This window comes from Festucalex cinctus, chromosome 3 (assembly GCF_051991245.1).
Source record: "Festucalex cinctus isolate MCC-2025b chromosome 3, RoL_Fcin_1.0, whole genome shotgun sequence".
NCBI lineage: Eukaryota > Metazoa > Chordata > Actinopteri > Syngnathiformes > Syngnathidae > Festucalex > Festucalex cinctus.
In genome coordinates, this window is record NC_135413.1 from 3538359 (window position 1) to 3557784 (window position 19426).

General features: G+C 40.9%; 1 protein-coding gene across 12 annotated transcripts in view; it reads left to right on the plus strand.

Moving 5' to 3' along the window:
- magi2b (membrane associated guanylate kinase, WW and PDZ domain containing 2b) overlaps positions 1 to 19426 on the plus strand; it is a 738212-nt gene that overhangs the window by 307040 nt on the left and 411746 nt on the right. For all 12 annotated transcript variants that reach the window (XM_077515476.1, XM_077515479.1, XM_077515478.1 and 9 more), the window contains one exon: positions 7210 to 7289. In XM_077515476.1, the coding sequence (XP_077371602.1) occupies positions 7210 to 7289 (80 nt within the window). The remainder of the gene's footprint in view (positions 1 to 7209; positions 7290 to 19426) is intronic.

Sequence of the window (19426 nt, forward strand, 5' to 3'; positions counted from 1 at the left end):
GCAGAATAAGAGATCAACCAGGGCCATGTTGCAAACAAGCTGATTTCCCCACAGTTCTAAACAGATTTGTGAATAAACGTGTATGATGAAACTTAGCTATATTCTAAAGGTAATTGCTGTAAAACGGAAACAGATAGAAATATACCCTTTTTTCCCCTTTTTTTTTTTTTTTTAATATTTTTTTCCTGATGAAAGAAGAGCCTCTAATCTTTCTTTTGGTAGGTTCCATGTTTTATAGCAAAAGAACACAATATTCTGTGGGCCTTGCAAAATCAGTCCAGTAAATCCAGTAAAACAGTGAGTGAAGGGGGGTTGTTTCAGTGAAAATGGCTGGGAGTATGTTTTGATTCAATGAGCCATTCATTTTGCAGTGTAAAACATATTGTCCTGTAGTGTCTATTACACTTGAATGTGTTGTGTTTCAGTCAAAATAATAACCACCACCATCCCAAATGAACCTACTCTCTCCCCCTTGCCCTCATTGGTAAAAAAAAAAAAAAAAAATTGAAATATTCATATACTTTAATTCTACACTTAATTCCTTTTAAAAACATTTAGAATCTATGAGCGTACCTTAACCCATTCATTGGTCTTTCTGTCACTAGCACTGTTAAAGTCTAGGACCGAGAGATTGCCAGCTATAAATAATCGAAGTGTCGGTGAGTGTGTGTGCGTGCGTGCGTGCATGAGTGTGTGTTAACATATTTTAGTTGAACTTACCTGTTTTCTTTTCTAAATGGCTTTAAATCGGTAGCAGGGGCCATTCCAGGTCTCCGTCTTTTTCCACATAAAAAAAAGAAAACGTGTTTCAATGTTTTTCAGTCGAAATAATAACCATAGCCCTCCTAACTGAACCTCCTCTCCCCACGTTGCCACTCCAGGTAAAACTGTCTAGGACCACCACCAGGCTCGAGTTAATGGCACGTGCTCTTTTAACATGGACAACATAGCATGTTGTAGGCTCATCATTATGTGTCAGTTAAGTTACTCAATAAACCCAGCCATACATTTTATACATGCCTGTGATAAAAACGCCTTCCACAATTCCAATAATGGACATTTGGTTCCCAGCCTGTCCATCTAGGAAAGGCATTAACTACAACCCTTAGCAAAAAGTATGTAATCACCAGTCTTGAACGAGCACTCACACAGACGTTTTATTCTGTAGATGAAACTCAGATGAAAAGCATGAAACAGTCGTAAGTTCATTTCAAAGTGCAACATCTTGGCTTTCAGAAACACTAAAAGAAATGAAGAAAAAACATTGTGCTGGTCAGTAAATGTTACTTTTATAGAGCAAGTACAGGGAAATAAATATGGAATCACTCTATTCTGAGGAGAGAAAAAATATGGAAACATGAAAAACAAAGAAAAAAAACACATCACTAGTATTTAGTTGCACCACATCTGGATTTTATGACAGCTTGCAGTCTCTGATGCATGGACTTGATGAGTGACAAACAGTATTCTTCATCAATCTGGTGCGAACTCTCTTTGATTGCAGTTGCCAGATCATCTTTGCAGATCGGAGCCTTGCTGTGGACCATTTTTTTTCAATTTCCACCGCAGGTTTTCAATTGGGTTGAGATCTGGGCTATTTGCAGGCCATGACATTGACTGGATGCGTCTTTCTCCAAGAAATGCTTTCACAGTTTTTGCTCTGTGGCATGATGCATTTTATTCTTGGAAAATGATTTCATCATCCTCAATCATTTTTTCATTTGAAGGAATAAGAAAGCTGTCCAAAATGTCAATGTAAACTTGTGCATTTATTGAAGATTTAACCACAGCCATCTCCCCAGTGCCTTTGCCTGACATGCATCCCCATATCATCAAGGACTGTGGGAATTTGGATGTTTTCTTTCTTTGTAAATCTCACTGGAAACAAAACAAAAGTTCCAGCGTCATCACCTTGTCCAATGCAGATTCGTGACTCATAACTGAAGATAACCTTCATCCAATCATTCACAGTCCATGATTGCCTCTCCTTAGCCCATTGCAGTCTTGTTCTTTTTTGTTTAAGCGTCAATGATGGTTTCCTTTTAGCTTTCCTGTATGTAAATCCCATTTCCTTGAAACCATATTGCATAGTTCTGACACATACATTGACTCCAGCTTCCTCCCATTTCTTCATCATTTGACTTGTTGTGCATTTTCTGTTTTCAAGACATATGGCCTTTAGTTGTTTGTCTTGACGCTTAGATGTCTTCCTTGGTCTACCAGTACGCTTGACTTTAACAACCTTCCCATGCTGTTTGTACTTGGTCCAGATCTTCGATACAGCTGACTGTGAACAGCCCACATCTTTGGCAACCGTACGTGTATAGTGTCATGATCCTGCTCTCAGTGTTGTTTGTTTTTTCCCTCTCCTCCCAGTCATGTGAGCGGGCGTTTCCTTCCGTACCACACCTGGGGTCCATTGCCTAATCAGCAATTAGTGGACTTGAAAAGGATTCCTGGTGCAGCAGTCCACTGTCGGATTATTCCTTGCTTACTGCTACTAGCGACAAGAATTCTCTGCAACCTTTTGATTCATAGCCATATAGCCAGTGTTGCCGGTAACGCGTTACTTAGTAACGTAACGCGTTACTCAAAAAAGTTGCTTTCTAAAGTAACTAATAGTCTAACGCGTTACTTCATTCTACAAAGTAGTCTGATTAAAGTTACTGTCCAGAGAATCAATGCGTTACTCCACATTTTCATGAAGAAGGCAAACTATCTCACTGTTGTAACAGTCACAAACAACTACGAAGATGAGGCAGAAGTCATTGATCACCACACTGAATTCAGCCATGGTCTGGTCATGAATGGTTTGCACATTCAAAACAAAAGTGATGATACTTTTACTACTAGTTTTATTAACCAACAGGCACACAACACAACAAAAAAAGTGTGCATTATGGACCATAAAAGTGGTAAAAAAAATAATTTATTTCCATCCTCAACTGGTCCGTGAAGCATTATGGGATGAGGTCGTCTCCGCCCTCTCGCCAGGGGGAGTGACGTCAGACAAGTTACGTTTTCAGTAGGGGTGGAACAAAAAAACGATTCGACCGAACCATCGTTCGTCAAGGGGAGCTAAATGACCGTATCGGTTGCGAGTGAGGCTTTATGGTTTTCATAACAATAGCAAGAGTTCTGCGCCGTGCTCTACTTGTTTTGTTTACATTTGAGTAGCATCACCATTCAAGCTACTTCCGTGTTTCCGTGCTCGCGACACGGCGCGCGCGCGCGCGCAACGAGTGACAACATACAAATGGAGACAGTTAGTAGAAGCCGGTGCCGTACATCTCGGTATTTCCCATGGCTATCGAGTCCTCTCGGTGCACTTGTATGTCCCGGGCCGGCGTTGGTACTGCGCGCGAGCCAAAAAGAATAACTCCCGTGACGATCCAATGCATGGATTCAAACGACACAGGTATGTCCCACAGCCAACACACCAGCTAAGCTAAAAGCACACTGCAAGTATCTCATTTCTCAGTTTGTGGCTCCCTGTCAATGTCTACAACTAGCATGAGCAGCAGATAGGAGAACTGAGACGTGCCCGCGATTACGACAGCCCAAAAAACAAAATATAAACAGTAGTGATTATGTGGTCATCATCGTGTCTCAGATTAAAAAAACAAAAAAAGATGTCATACATTAACCAAAAATGAAAGTGATGACAAAAGAAAAAAAAATTGTTAAATACAAAAATTGTTGATTAAAAAGGGAAATTAACTTTTGGAAATATTTTTGCATATATTAAGTGGTTAAAATGTGTTTGATAGATTTATTGTTCCGTAAGGTGGCTTCATATTTCTTTTGGCTGGACGGTAGGTTTATTTCATGTCTTAAATTTATGTTTCTGAAATACTTCACAATGTGCAAATATTCTGTTTAATTGTGTTGGTGTCTGTCTAAAGGTTAAATAATTATATTTAACATAAAATTATCAACCTTTTGTTTTCCTGATCCTTATTTTGAAGAGAAAAAACAAACAAACCAAAAAACAATTATAACTGTCAATAACTACTAATAAATATTTAAACTGATACATGTGTACACACTGGAATAGCGGAACAAACAAACAATAGAGGAATTTAGGGGATTTTCATTTTCAACCTGGATAGATTTTTATTTTTTGTTTTATAAAAAGTATTTACGTTACAAGAAGTCAAGAGAGACTGCCTATTTTGTTTTTCATAAAAAAAAAACTTTATTTTCATGTTAAAAATGCACTTTCAATAAAGTATTTGGAACTCCGTTTCTACTGCATTATTTTTATGTTGAGATGGTGTTATCGGCAGCTGCTGAAAGTAACTAAAAAAGTAACTTTTAATCTAACTTAGTTACTTTTAAAATCAAGTAATCAGTAACGCAATTTAGTTACTTTTAAAACCAAGTAATCAGTAAAGTAACTAAGTTACTTTTTCAAGGTAACTGTGGCAACACTGCATATAGCCATGTTTATTGTCATAGTCATAGTCTTGTTTGATATTGTTCCTGTTTTTGTGTTCACGTGTGAGTATATCCACAGCGCTTTTGGTTACAATTGATTGGTGGCATATTTTCCTTGTTTCAAGGAGTATTTATTCCTTTGCATACTTTTTGCAAGCGTTTTCTGTTACTTCTTTATACCTTGCCTTTTGCAAGTATTTATCTGGTTCGTGTTTTTCTCCAGCCTTTGTGCTCGCAATTTTTGTTACGTATGCTGGTTGTGATTGCCAGCGCTTTCTGTTAGTTTTCCTCGAGTCCTTCTGAATTGTATTTTCATTTCTGGGCCTGCATTCTTTGGGATCCTCTTTTCTGTCGGCTGAGGTCGACCTGGCATAGTTACCTTCTTCAAGAAGTTTGATAATCCTATCTTTGGTATCAAGAGACATTTCCGTTGTTGGAGCCATGATTCTTGCCAATCCACTTGGTCCAGCAGCCCTCCAAGTTGTGATTACTGCACTGTTTTTAACTGCTGACTAACGAGCAGATGTCATTTGAGGCAGGTGCCCAATTAAGGAAAGGAAATGACTGGGTGTGTCCTTATTTTCTGCTCAAAATTGAGTGATTCCATATTTATTTCCCTGCACTTGCTCTATAAAAGTAACATTTACTGACCAGCACAATGTGTTTTCTTCATTTCTTTAAGTGTTTCTGAAAGCCAAGATGTTGCACTTTGGAATGACATTAGGACTGTTTCATGCGTTTGATCTGAGTTTGATGTACAGAATAAAACGTTTGAGTGAGTGCTAGTCCAAGACTGGTGATTCCATACTTTTTGCTAGGGGTTGTACTTGCAACACCCAATCGATTCATCCACCTCACCTACAATTTATGCTGAATTAATTTTGAAATCTCAACATCTTAGATATGATGAAAATTGTATGCAAATGTTTAAAAACCTAAACATTTTGGGGTATAGCTGATAATGCAAATCCAAACACAGCAATTTTTTTTGTGATCATTTTCAGTTCACATCAGTGGTCGTCAATCACTTTTCTGACGAGGATATCCGTGTGGTTAGCTTTCTTTATAAACATTATGAGAAGGAGTGTATCTCTTTTCCCGTTAGGTGTATTTGGTGTTTGGAAAAGTGTGGTTTAGAAAGTGTAAATGTGTTTAAACTTTGTGGAATAAGCACCATTAGATTATAGTCTGGTGCTGTTATGTCAAGAATAAGCCTAAAATTAAAGGTTCTTGCCAAAATTGATGTTATTGCTTTCAGGCTTGTTTAGGGATCAAATAAGCCTGAAATATCGGGGTTCAATTTTTCCCACCCCTCAACCTCATTTTATAACACCGTTTTCAAAATGGTTGTCAAAATGTTGAATATGTCACATAATGTCCCTTCTAAGTTACATACACTCATGAACTTGGTGTCTAAATCTGTTGGTGAATATATGTAATGATTATTTTTGATCACTTTCAAATAACATGTGCCGTGATGGATATATGTGTCTCAAATTTTGTTTTTGACTACACTCAGTAACCTATAGCAGGCCTCCCCAATCCTGGTCCTCGAGGGTCAGAGTCCTGCAGGTTTAAATGTTTCTGTCCTCCAGCGCACCTGATTCTAAAGATATCAGCATCATTATCAGGCTTCTGCGGAGCTTGCTGATTAGCTGGTTTTAGGAATCAGGTGTGTTGGAATATGGAAACATCTAAAACCTGCAGGGGAAGCTTTCGAGAGCACAGCATGGGGGAGGGTGACTCACGATCGCATGTTGTTTCTTTAGGAACGTTATAGAGGCTTACCTCACTTTCTTTATACTCGTTTTGCATTGCTTGGCAGAGAACGAGTGGCCATTCTACTGCATTGTGATGTAAAAAAAAATGGTGGCGTACGTACGTACAAATAATGTTTCTACAAAATGCATCAAAATGGAAATTATGTTTGAAAAATTAATCTTATAGTAATGTTAGTAACAACCAAATAAATCATATGGAGCAAACTTATTGTTACAGTCGGGGTTCCTTTTAAGTCAAATATATATGACATGGTACTTGAAGGACTTTCAGCAATTTGTTGTTTCATGTTCAAATATAAATGAAAATAACTACAGCTGAACTTGAACTTTACATGGTTATTGACTTTTGTTCAAAACAAATTTTAGACAAAAAAAGTTGTGAAATTTCACATTTTCTGGCAGGCATATTGGGTTTTCAAGATGGCTGCCACTCTATTATCACTACAACAAATACCAGAACAATTCTCACAACCAAAATAATAGGTTTAGACAAAAAAAATTGTGATTGTGTGTTACACAGAAATGTCATTATTTGGCATATTCAAATTAGAGCAGGCTATGGTGGTGTAAAATACAGTCGAGGGGCGGAAAAATTGAACCCTAACATTTTTTGTCTTATTTGAACCTAAACGGAGCCCCCCCCCAAAAAAAAAACCAAACAAACAAACAAACAAAAACAAGAAAATTAATTTTTCCAACAGAAATGGCCAAAATTACATACCGCACCAGACTACTATATCTGAAACAAGTTCTTAAATAGTTTAACTTCTACTTGAATGCTGTGTGTGTACTTGGGCCTTGGCAGAAGTCGACGTTTTCTTCTTATTGTGTGGTTTATTATGTAAACTTTGCAGCACTGCCCTGCCTCTCTATTGAATAATTGATGCATGATAATGTTTGCTAATCAGGCCCGCTCACTTGGATGCGGGTCGTTAGTGTTACTTTGTTCTAATGATCTTCTCTCGCTCGTCATCTTCTTCTTGTGCAGTCACAACACCAAGACCACGTCATGGCTGGATCCTCGCCTGGCCAAGAAGGCGAAGCCCCCGGAAGAATGCAAGGAAGATGGTGAGTGCCAAAGTTGCAATTTTGCAATTCTTCCATTTCTGCATCTGTGTGTATCAGAGTTGAGATGCCGGTTATTATTTAATCTTAATGCTTCCTGCTGTTTTCCTACCTGTGTCGATTTAGCGCTGTGGTGCAAAACTTTTCTGTTTATACAGGTGTGAGTCTCCCGGCCGTGCTCTAAGATTGTGTGATTTTTTTTTTTTTTTTTTTTGAAAGGTTGACAATGACGACACGGCAGCAAGTTAAGCTTATGAAAGTAATATTTGCAGTGGTAGCTTCACACAAATGCACGCACACACACACACTAATTATGAAACTACAATGATGATGATGGTGTACGACGTTAAGTGAAAAAAAAAAAACACGTTTATCCCAGTGATAAGATTAGCCATTTTTGTTGTTGATTTGGTGTTTAAATAGGAAAGCTGTGGGTGGTTGTGACGGGAGGTCAGAATGACTTACTTCCTTATTGGATCTCCACGATTCACATATTTTGGTTGCTAAACGGCGTATTTCACCAAAAGAGGCGTGACCAACGCGACACCTTCCAAGATGAGCTGCTGCTTGTCAAGTTGTAACTTGTTTGGTCATGATTTAGACTTGGTGTGCAACGTTACAGGTAGCCAGTGGTACGCTCCGTACCTCGGTTTTTGGGCCACGGTTTCGGTACGTGATTTGTGCGCAAAGAGAACTATTTCCCCCAAATTCTCTTAATTTGCTTGTCAGCAAAGAATTGCACTTGTGCAATGACAGTTTTAACACTATAAAGTAGTATAAAACGTTTATACAGTGGTACCTCTACTTACGAACGTCCCTTCATACGAAATTTTCAAGTTACAAAACTCCTCAACAGGAAAATATTGCCTCTTGTTACGAAAGAAGTTTCAGGATACGAAAGATAAAACTACAGTATGGGCCGCTACTCGCAGCTCAGAGTTTCCTGAACGCAACATACTTACAGCTGCTCTGCCATTGGCTATTACTGGCATCATCCTGGCATCCCATTGGCTAAGAGGGACCTGTACCGTATGTGACCATAGATACAGAATAGGACGCCTATGTAGCGTCCTCGTCATTCGCCCCTCGGGCCATGAGGTGTTTAGATAGTTTTATGGAAATGTATTAATTTGTGCAAAAATTCAAACAGATGGTGATTGATGAAGGCTACGTTGCACAGTAAGTTTTTAATTGCGACGAGTCGGGCCTTTTTTTGGGGGGGGGGGGGGGGGGGGGGGGGGGGGAATATGCCTCGCCATCGTGCCTGAAGTTTCCATCAAGTTTCAGAATTTATTGAAAATAATCACCCAGAAAAAGTTTTCACCTTTCGGGCGATCGCTCAATATGATGATGTTTGCCTTGGACATTTTTGAAGGATTGTTAAAAAAAAATACAAGGTGGAGGAGTGGAACCGTCACTTGCCTTCGGAGATGATGCGCGGCTTACATGATGTAAGCGTGAGTGAGTGAGCGATAAATAAAAAAAATAATCAATAAATAAAATAAAAATAAACAAGATTGTTAAAAAAAAAGAACATCATTGCATCAGTTCTTTACAAAACACCAGGCAAAAACACAGAGAGAACATGAATCAAAGAGGGCAAAAAACAAAGACGACAGCAGTTAAAAAGGTAAATGACCATCATTTTTATTCTTTACTCTATTCTTTGTTTTTTACATTATGCACAACTCTCATTTATTGTGCAATAATCTTATTGTAACATGTATTTGTTACATGTTTTAATGCAATTTTATGCTTTATAAAACATTTGAATTTTGGGACGCTTGGAACGGATTAGGGCATTTACATGGAAAATGCGTCTCAACTTACAAAATTTTCTACTTAAGAACTTTCTTCCAGAACCAATTAATTGCGTAAGTAGAGGTACCATTGTACGAAATACTACTACTACTACTACTAATAGTAATAATAATATACAAACAAATCCGTGTACATCAAGGTGATGAAGCTGGAGGTACTTGTTCATGTTGCTCGTGTTTCCTTTAATTAACCCATTTTGGCCGGGAGTGCATTATTTTATGCCTTTGGGGCCGGGAGGGCGGATATGCCATTTATTTTTATTTTTTTTTCTCAATCTCTTGGCCGATGATGTGCATCGGAGAGTGCACGACGTGGGGGTGGCGTGGGCCTCGTGGCATTTCCTGGAGTTTTGTTTGGGCGTTTATGGCTGGCATGGATTCACAGGAGTCGTGCGGTGCGCTGGGTGCTTCGAGCCAGTAGGTTGACGGGTCAGCATGCCGTCTGTCACCGTCATTTGCTTCGTGGCTCCCACGGGTTTGTGTCGGCCATGAGTGCTCGAGTGGCGTTCCGGGGGGTGCTGCGAGGCCTGCGTCGCCTTCATGTGTGCGTTCTGATGTATTTCACCGACTGGGGTACCGAGGGTTGGCCGGGCCAGGGAAGGGTGATGTGTCCGCTCCGGCTTGGGGGTGGAGGGGCGCTGCTGCACTCTTGGCTCGGTATTGGTAACGCTCCCGGTCAAAATGGGTTCACGTATGGAACGTGTTTCAAGCAACGTTTAGAGACAGTAGAATTTCTTTTTGCGGTTTTCATTCCCTCGTCGTTGTATTCGATAATGAAGCCGAAATGATTCCACATCGCTTCTTCAAACTTTGGTCTGTCAACTCTGCCGCTTGGCACTTGCCATTTTGTTTTTCCGCTTCTGTTCTTGTGAGGAGGTGAATGGGCGGAACCACAACAGTGATTGGACATTAGCTCGCCGGGAGGGCTTTTCTGCAGCAGGCTGCTTCCGCTTGTGAACACTGGACAGGCACACTTCAATACAAAATTTGTTGCTGAACTGAAATGGGGGGTACTATATGAGGTTGGCTGCTGTTGAGGTAATATTGCTACTGTATCAAATAAGCATTTAGTTCTTTTTATTAAGATTGATTATTCTGGAAAAATGATTAGCTTTAGCTAAAACGAGAGCATATTTATATTTGAGCAAGTTATCGAGGTTTTTGAAAAGTGCTTTTAGTTCATTTTTAGTCAACTATAAATCTAGCATTTTAGTCTTTATTTTAGTCCAAAAAAACAAACTTTTATTTGTCTACTTTCAGTCAACAAAAACTGTCAACATTTTAGTCTAGTTTTAGTCAGGAAAATCATTTACAAAATCATTTTGTCAGCAGATTATGTTTATTATGTGTATTACATTTCAGATCTAAAACTATTTCACATAAAATGTTTTCTCATCTTTTTGATGAAAACCAACTAGACAGACAATTACAGTTTATGAAAAAGTGGCTACTATGGCTCTATGCTATGAGCTAGTAAGTTAGCCAGCATTAGTTAGCGGTCAGATTAACATTATTGTTGAAATATTATAGCCGTTGGATTAATGTTACGTTATAGGCCTAACATTATATTTTAAGCTTGGGTTGAGTGGGCGGAACCGCAACAGTGATTGGAAATTAGCTTGCGGGGAGGGCTTTTCTGCAGCGACACTGAACTGTAAGGATGATTCACAAGAATCTGCTGACTTCATTTTCGTGCTCAAAGTCACCAAACAACCAACATTGTGAGCATTAGTCTCTAATATAACATAAGGTGCCACCAGCAAAATACAGTACTAGGAAGGTGTTAAGCTATGTATCGCTCATAAATGTACTGACTAATTTTCTTGAAAACGAAACATATTGAAGTGACAATTTTCATTTGAAGATGCGAAGCCTACCTTTGGGCTATTACTTTCTGTCTAGAATGCACAATAAGCCTATTTCCTTTTACCTGGGCCATTGTGTTGTCATAGTTGAGGCAGCACCTGGAGTTTAAAAATTTACGTTTTCAAAAACTACTAGTACTTGAACTGATATACAATTAAACTCGACACCCTTTCATAAGATGTTTGTTCATAATTATGTATCTGCAGTTTTTGTTTACTTACAATCATTTTTGTATCCCAAGTTAAAATCCTGTATACCCACGTGTTGGTAAAACCAGTTTTCCAGTGAAATTCAAATGATGTTTCTTACCAATTGTAAACATACACATTAGGCGTCAATCTTATAGCGTAGCCTAATCAAAAATAACATAATGGAAACATTTACAGTGGCATGAGAAAGTATCTGAACCTTTTGGAATTTCTCACATTTCTGCCTAAAATCACCATCAAACGTGATCTGATCTTTGTCAAAATCACACAGATGAAACAACAGTGTCTGCTTTAACTAAAACCACCCAAACATTTACAGGTTTTCATATTTTAACAAGGATAGCATGCAAACAATGACAGAAGGGGGGAAGAATAAGTAACTGAACCATCACATTTAATATTTTGTGGCCCCCCTTTGGCAGCAATAACTTCAACCGGACGCTTCCTGTAGCTGCAGATCAGTCTGGCACATCGATCAGGACTGATCTTGGCCCATTCTTCTTTACAAAACTGCTGTAGTTCAGTCAGATTCCTGGGATGTCTGGCATGAATCGCTGTCTTGAGGTCATGCCACAGCATCTCAATGGGGTTCAAGTCTGGACTTTGACTTGGCCACTCCAGAACGTGTATTTTGTTCTTCTGAAACCATTTTGAAGTCGATTTGCTTCTGTGTTTTGGATCATTGTCTTGTTGCAGCATCCATCCTCTTTTTAGCTTCAACTGTCTGACAGACGGCCTCAGGTTTTCCTGCAAAACATCCTGATAAACTTTTGAATTCATTTTTCCATGAATGATTGCAAGTTGTCCAGGCCCTGAGGAAGCAAAACAGCCCCAAACCATGATGCACCCTCCACCATGCTTCACGGTGGGGATGAGGTGTTGATGTTGGTGAGCTGTTCCATTTTTCCTCCACACATGACGTTGTGTGTTCCTCCCAAACAATTCAACTTTGGCTTCATCAGTCCACAAAATATTTTGCCAAAACTTCTGTAGAGTGCCCAAGTTCCTTTTTGCGAACATTAAACGAGCCACAATGTTTTTTTTAGACAGCAGTGGCTTCCTCCGTGGAGTCCTCCCATGAACACCATTCTTGGCCAATGTTTTACATATAGTTGATGCATGCACAGCGATATTGGACTGTGCCAGTGATTTCTGTAAGTCTTTAGCAGACACTCTAGGGTTCTTTTTTACCTCTCTGAGTGGTCTGCGCTGAACTCTTGGCGTCATCTTTGGTGGGCGGCCACTCCTTGGGAGGGAAGCAACAGTGCCAAACTCTCTCCATTTGTACACAACTTCGCTGACTGTTGATTGATGAACATCCAGACTTTTAGAGATGGTTTTGTATCCTTTGCCAGTTTTATACAAACCAACAATTCTTGATAGCAGGTCTTCCGACAGCTCTTTTGAGTGAGTCATGGTGCACATCAGACAATGCTTCTCATCAAGACAATTCTGACCAGGTGTGTGTTTTATAGTGGGCAGGGCAGCTTTAAGCCACTCATCAGTGATTGGGCACACACCGGACTTAAATTGTTTGGTAAAAATTGGTTTCAATTGCTCTTTAAGTATCCTTAGGCAGAGGGTTCAGTTACTTATTCCTCCCCCTTCTGTCATTGTTTGCATGCTATCCTCATTAAATTATGAAAACCTGTAAATGTTTGGGTGGTTTTAGTTAAAGCAGACACTGATGTTTCATCTGTGTGTTTTTGACAAAGATCAGATCACGTTTGATGCTGATTTTATGCAGAAATGTGAGAAATTCCAAAAGGTTCAGATACTTTTTCATACCACTGTATGTACAATGTCTGTGCTATCTTTGTCTATCAGTATTACTTGCCAGTATTTCTAATGTTAAAAATTTCACTTTTTTCTGGCTAACAAGACGAAGCTATGAACCCATGAAGTATAATAACAATGACTGTGTTTTGATAATGACCCAGGGAGGAATTTATGATTATTTTTTATTGTATTAATATACTGACCCATCCATTCTGTTTGCATGGATTCCATCATGCAGTCAATCAAAAGCTACCTATTGACCAAACTATAGACGGTGGCATCAAATATGGCACTTTACTGTAATTTAATTTATTTAATTCATTTTATTCTCTGGTGTACTAACCTTATTTATGGATTGATTGAATTTTTATGTTTCATTTATTATTATTATTATTATTATTATTACTATTATTATTATTATTATTATTATTACTATTATTATTATTATTATTATTATTATTATTATTATTATTATTATTATTATTATTAATTCAATCTCTGGTGTAATAACCTTATTTATTGATTGATTGAATTATTTTTTATTTTATTATCTGTTCTCATTGCTGCTGGACATGTAAATTCCCCAGAGGGAGCCATCCCAAAGGGATCAATAAAGTCAAGTCTAAGTTTGCCCGGAATATGAATAAATTATGCATCCTAGATGTCTTCCAATTTTGAGTTTGAAATAGTAAAAGAGTATAATTTAATCCAAACAAGAGTTTTTGAAGTAATCCGAGCAAATAACATCATTCAATCATTCAATCAATAAAATTGTGCAATTGAAATGTTTTATTTGATCAAAGGACCAGAAGGGCTGTTTCTGCATCCATTGCTGTGGGTCAATATTGATTTGCAGATTAGGTCGGTGTCTCACCCCGTCCCTTGGATGCTGGATCTGCTTGAAAATGGTGTGTTGTCTCTTCACGTGGGGCTTTCCTTTTACGGGACATTGTCTCCACCTATGAACAACATATTGAAAGTTATTGGATTATGCTCATTTAATACATGAAAAATAAGAAGATAACATTTGACCTAGTTACTTTTGTTAAAGTGGCTTGGTGACAAAGTGACTGCTCACATCTTGGTGACACTGATAAACTAGCATGTTAAAGCCAGAATAGCCAATATAGAGGTTTGTTGTAGACATATGGGGCTTTTCCACCGCCGGAACTTTTGGAGAACTTTTCGTTTTACCTTAGTAAAATTCAGTTTGTGCGTTTTTCCACCAACAACCATTTCCAGGGTAATTAAATGCCCCATGGGGTATCCAATTACTATCTCGGCAGCAGGGTCTTGCTGACCCAGGCTGAAACTTTGAGGGAGGCGGGCTGCAATGACCACGGCTGATTGGTTGGTCAAATTTGGGGCGCGGGGGGGGGGGGGTTGTTTTTACATTGGCTGGGCTCATCAAACTCATACATCATCAAACTCATTTGAATTAATTACCGAGAACTCTAAGACGTTGGGGAAACACAATTATAAATTCCCTGCTGAACTTTTACAACCAAGAACTTCCTTTACCCAGAACTAAAAGATCCTGAGCTTGGTGGAAAAGCAGCTATAGGTTACCCTTTAAGACATCCAATTGGGTTCTATAGCGCTGATACTTTATATTAATTTTCACATCTAAGCAGCAGTGGTCTCCTTAGGTAAACTCGAGGTCTTTTTGGTGCATTTACAATTCACCATGATATATAGTAGATAGCATGTTGTAACAACAACATGTGCAGTGTGTTGTTCTAAAAATAATAGTTGTTCTAACACCTAATTAGTAATATGGACATAACTCTTTAACTACCTTTAAATATCTTCTTTATCCTCTGCAAGGAGCAGGGCGAGCTGAGCTAGTTGAGACTCCATGTGCAGTATATCCATCTGTGTGCTATATAATGGAGGAAAGCATCAAAGTGAATTTTTGGGGGAAAAAAAAAAGTTTAATTCTGTTTACTTAGGTGATTATTGTAAGGTTTTTTTTTAGTGTTGGGGAGACCAGGGACAATGGTAACGTTTTTGAAATTAGTGTTTAACTTTGAACTCTTTTGACCTGCTATGCAAACTAGCTTCAAATGTCTACTAATAAAGGACTTGGAAAATGCCTGTACAACACAAACGTAAAATGCATTATGTAATCTCAAATACAAGGATACAAGTATTGACCCCATGGTCCATGATGTACGCATACTTTGGGTAACATGTAACAATAAATAAATATTAATGATAATGACTTGAGATCGGCTTTATTGTTCAATACATTTAAACAAAAAGTCACTGAACAAATTCAACTTGTATCCGTTTTGGGATTGCTGCAGTGCTTCCTGCTGGTCCCGACCACCCACAACAGACTGTCTGGAACTATCTATGCCTTGCCGACCATGCAGAGTCTGCTGAGTAGCCTACTCCTGTAGCCTGGCTCTGTGTAGTATCTGGGGAAGGGAGTGTTGCAAATGCCAAAAAAGCAAACAAACATTTATGAAGCTCCTGGATGAGAGAGAGCACATCCTCTGGAGCAAGTGCCTTCCAGCACTGGGAGCCAGGAAACATTATTTTTTATCAGGGAAAACAGCCGCTTGGACAGAGGAGGCATGTGCGGGAGCAATAATCCAGTACCATGCTCGGGCTCATCCGCATATTGTTTTCCATTCCACAATAGCTGGCTTTTTACTTTGTGCAACGGTGCATTTCAGCTCACGTTCAGCAGCAATCATGCTTACGGTCATTAAAAATGCATGTAACTTATTTTCATGCCATGTCAAACCAAGCTATAATGAAAATTTTACAAGAAAACCCCTTGTCATATACAGCACAGCAAAGTCATCGTATTGTTAAATGCAGTGGTGCCTTGAGATTGTCATGGTTCGGTTCTCAGCATGTTGTGCTTGTGTGTGTGTGTTCCAGTGCCTGCAACGAGGGGGGCGTTCCCCAGCTCCGCACCTGCAGGGCATTGACAATTATGGCTTTAAAAGGACTCCGAGGAGCACAGCACTTCGTCGGATTATTATTTGCTCACCAGTGTGTCCAAGTGTTCTCCGCGTTTTCAAGTTTGGTAAAGTCCTAGAATCTGTTTTCGTCCTTTAGTTACTCTGTATTCACGTGTGTATATCCGCGTCGCTTTCTGTTGTTTATTCCGCCTTTTTGATTGTTTCCGCATTACATTTCGAGTAGTCCTTGCCGGGTGCAAGTGTTTTATGTTTGTCATTCTGTCCTTGCCTTTTGCAAGTGGTTTTTGTTACTTCCGTGTTCCTTGCCGTTGCAAGTGCTTTTTGTTACATTCGCGTTCCTTGCCGGTTGCAAGTGTTATGTATTACTGTCGTGCTCCTTGCCTTTTGCAAGTGTTTTTTGTTAACTTCGTGTTCCTTGCCTTTTGCAAGTGTTTTGTGTTTCCTTCGGGTTCCTTGCAGTGTGCAAGTGAATATTGTGATCCGCGTAATCTTGCCTGCGAGCAAGATTTACTTCTTCGGTTGTTCAAAGAAATAAACTGTGATTGTTTTCCTTCTCTGAGCCTGCCTTTTTGGGATCCGTTCTTCTTCGACTCAGCCGAGTCGTGTCAGAATAATCCGACCATGGATCCCGCAGACTCGGAAAAGGTGAGAAGGGCCTTGGCCAGTCAGGGACAACGGGTTGGGCAAACCGAGACCACCTTGGCCGGTCTCCAAGATGTGGTAGGCAGGCTTGCTCATCGGTGTGAGGAGATGTTCGGGAGGCTCGAGCAACTCAGTTCCCGCGGGGTGCACAACCCGGAACTTCCGCGTTCGGACACTGCTATGCCGGCGCTCCCGGTTACACATAGAGAACCCGTTTTGCCCCACCCGTCACGCTACGATGGACAGCCTGGAGGTTGCGGTCAATTTTTGCATCAGTGTTCGCTCGTTTTTGACCAGCAACCGTTTACTTACGCTCGTGATCAGTCCAAAGTAGCGTTCGTTATGAGCCTCCTGACTGGTCAAGCCGCTACCTGGGCTATGGTGGTGAGCAACGCGCGACCAGACCTTCGGTCCTCTTTTCCAAATTTTGTGGGTGAATTTCAACGCGTGTTCGATCATCCGGTTAGGGGGAGAGAGGCCGGGGGTCGGTTGCTAGATTTAATTCAGGGGAAAAAATCGGTCGCTGATTATTCCATCGAGTTTCGCATACTGGCCGCCGAGAGCGGGTTTGGAGACTGTGCGTTGCGGAGTGTATTTCGTCGAGGACTGAATACACAGCTCAAGGATGAACTGGCAGTCCGCGACGACACGAGCTCGTTAGAGGGTCTCATTGAACTCACGATTCGTTTGGACAATCGGATACGGGAACGGGGCCGAGAACGCGCTGTGGAGCGGCATGGAGCAGCCGCGAACGAGGACATGTGCAGACTCTCCCTCAACGCCGCCGCCGCCCGCAGCCTTTCTGGACCGCCGGACAATGGAGGGGAGCCCATGCAAATGGGTGGTAGACGTCTGCACCCAGAGGAGCGTCGTCGCCGGTGGCTCGCTGGTGCCTGCCTGTACTGCGGTCAACCGGGGCATCGAGTGGCGTCGTGCCCAGCACGACCTGCCCGCAAGACGCGACCGACCGCCCGACTGGGGGGCCGGGCCGATCAGCTCCTGAAGGCCGAGCCGGAAGCTGACCTGGGTAAGCATGAACCGGGGAGAACCGAACCTAGCCCACCGTCGGGGTCGTCACTTAGTGATAAACGGCTAGAATTGTCGGGGGAGCTGTCGGGATACGGGTTGAGTGTGAGGGTGAGTGCGTTGATCGATTCTAGGGCAGATGATTGCTTTATAGACCCGTGTGTGGTGGAAGCGTTAGGAAGCCCGGTAGAGACCTTAGAAAAGGTTAAAAAGGTTTTCGACCTCAACGGGCACTTATTGGCGGAGGTCCGACTGTCTACCGGTCCGCTGAACTTGAAACTCTCGGGAAATCATGAGGAAAGAAGGAGGTTTTTTATTATGCCGTCCCGTTCTGCGCCCCTAGTAGGGGTGTTAAAAAAAAATCGATTCGGCGATATATCGCGATACTACATCGCGCGATTCTCGAATCGATTCAATAATTGGCAGAATCGATTTTTTTTTTTTTTTTTTTTTTTTTTTTTTTTTTTTTTTTTAGGATTCACACCTTGAGCATGGAAGAATGTTATATGAACGGCACATTAAGCCTTAATATTTTTATTTTAATGCTGTTCAAATGTGAAACAGATTGCAAACTGTTTGTGTACAGTGGCTCACGGTTATAAGCCTCAAGTTTTAGATAAATATATTCATACAAATCTTACAGTGTACATGTACAAATTTACTGATAGTATTTTCTAAATTTGAATGGAAAAAGATCGCAACAATCGACTTATAAATTCGTATCGGGATTAATCGGTATCGAATCGTGACCATTCGTATCGGGATTAATCGGTATCGAATCGAATCGTGACCTGTGAATCGTGATACGAATCGAATCGTCAGGTACTAGACAATTCACACCCCTAGCCCCTAGTGTTGGGCCTTCCCTGGCTAAGAACCCATAATCCGGATATAGATTGGGAGAAGCCGGCTTTGGAGAACTGGAGTCCCTTCTGCCATGCCCACTGTCTGAAGTCGGCAGGAGGGACTACATCGGTGCCAGCAAGTTTAACCCCCGAACCGGTATGCCTAGACCACGTCCCCAAGGAGTATCATGATTTAAGCAAAGTCTTTAGTAAAGATCGTGCACAAGCATTACCGCCCCATCGCCCGTATGATTGTGCGATTGACCTGATTCCCGGGGCACAGTTGCCGGGGTCACGGTTATATCAGGTGTCCCAGCCGGAACAGGACGCTTTACGGGAATATATTAATGAGTCGCTAGCATCTGGTCAGATACGCCCGTCCAAGTCTCCCGTAGGCGCGGGATTTTTCTTCATCGAGAAAAAAGATAAGACACTCCGCCCTTGCGTCGACTACCGTGGCCTGAATGATATCACAGTTAAGAATAAATATCCCCTTCCCTTGCTCGACTCAGCGTTCGCTCCGTTACAGTCGGCCCGAATTTTTTCTAAGTTAGACCTGAGAAGCGCCTATCATTTGGTGAGAATACGGGAAGGGGACGAGTGGAAGACTGCATTCAAGACACCACTCGGACACTTCGAGTACTGTGTCATGCCTTTTGGGCTGACTAATGCCCCAGCCGTGTTCCAATGTTTAATTAATGACGTCCTTAGAGACATGTTAAACACCTTTTGTTTTGTTTACCTCGATGATATACTGATTTTCTCACGCGACATTCAGGAGCATAGGCAACATGTCCGCCTGGTCCTCCAGCGTCTCTTGGAAAACCGGCTCTATGTGAAGGCAGAGAAGTGCGAGTTCCACGCTAAGTCTGTACAATTCCTGGGATTCATTATTGAGGGAGGGCAATTACGGGCGGATCCGGTAAAGACTCAAGCCGTGGTCGAGTGGCCGACTCCCAAGAACCGTAAACAGTTACAACGATTTTTAGGATTCGCTAATTTTTATCGTCGCTT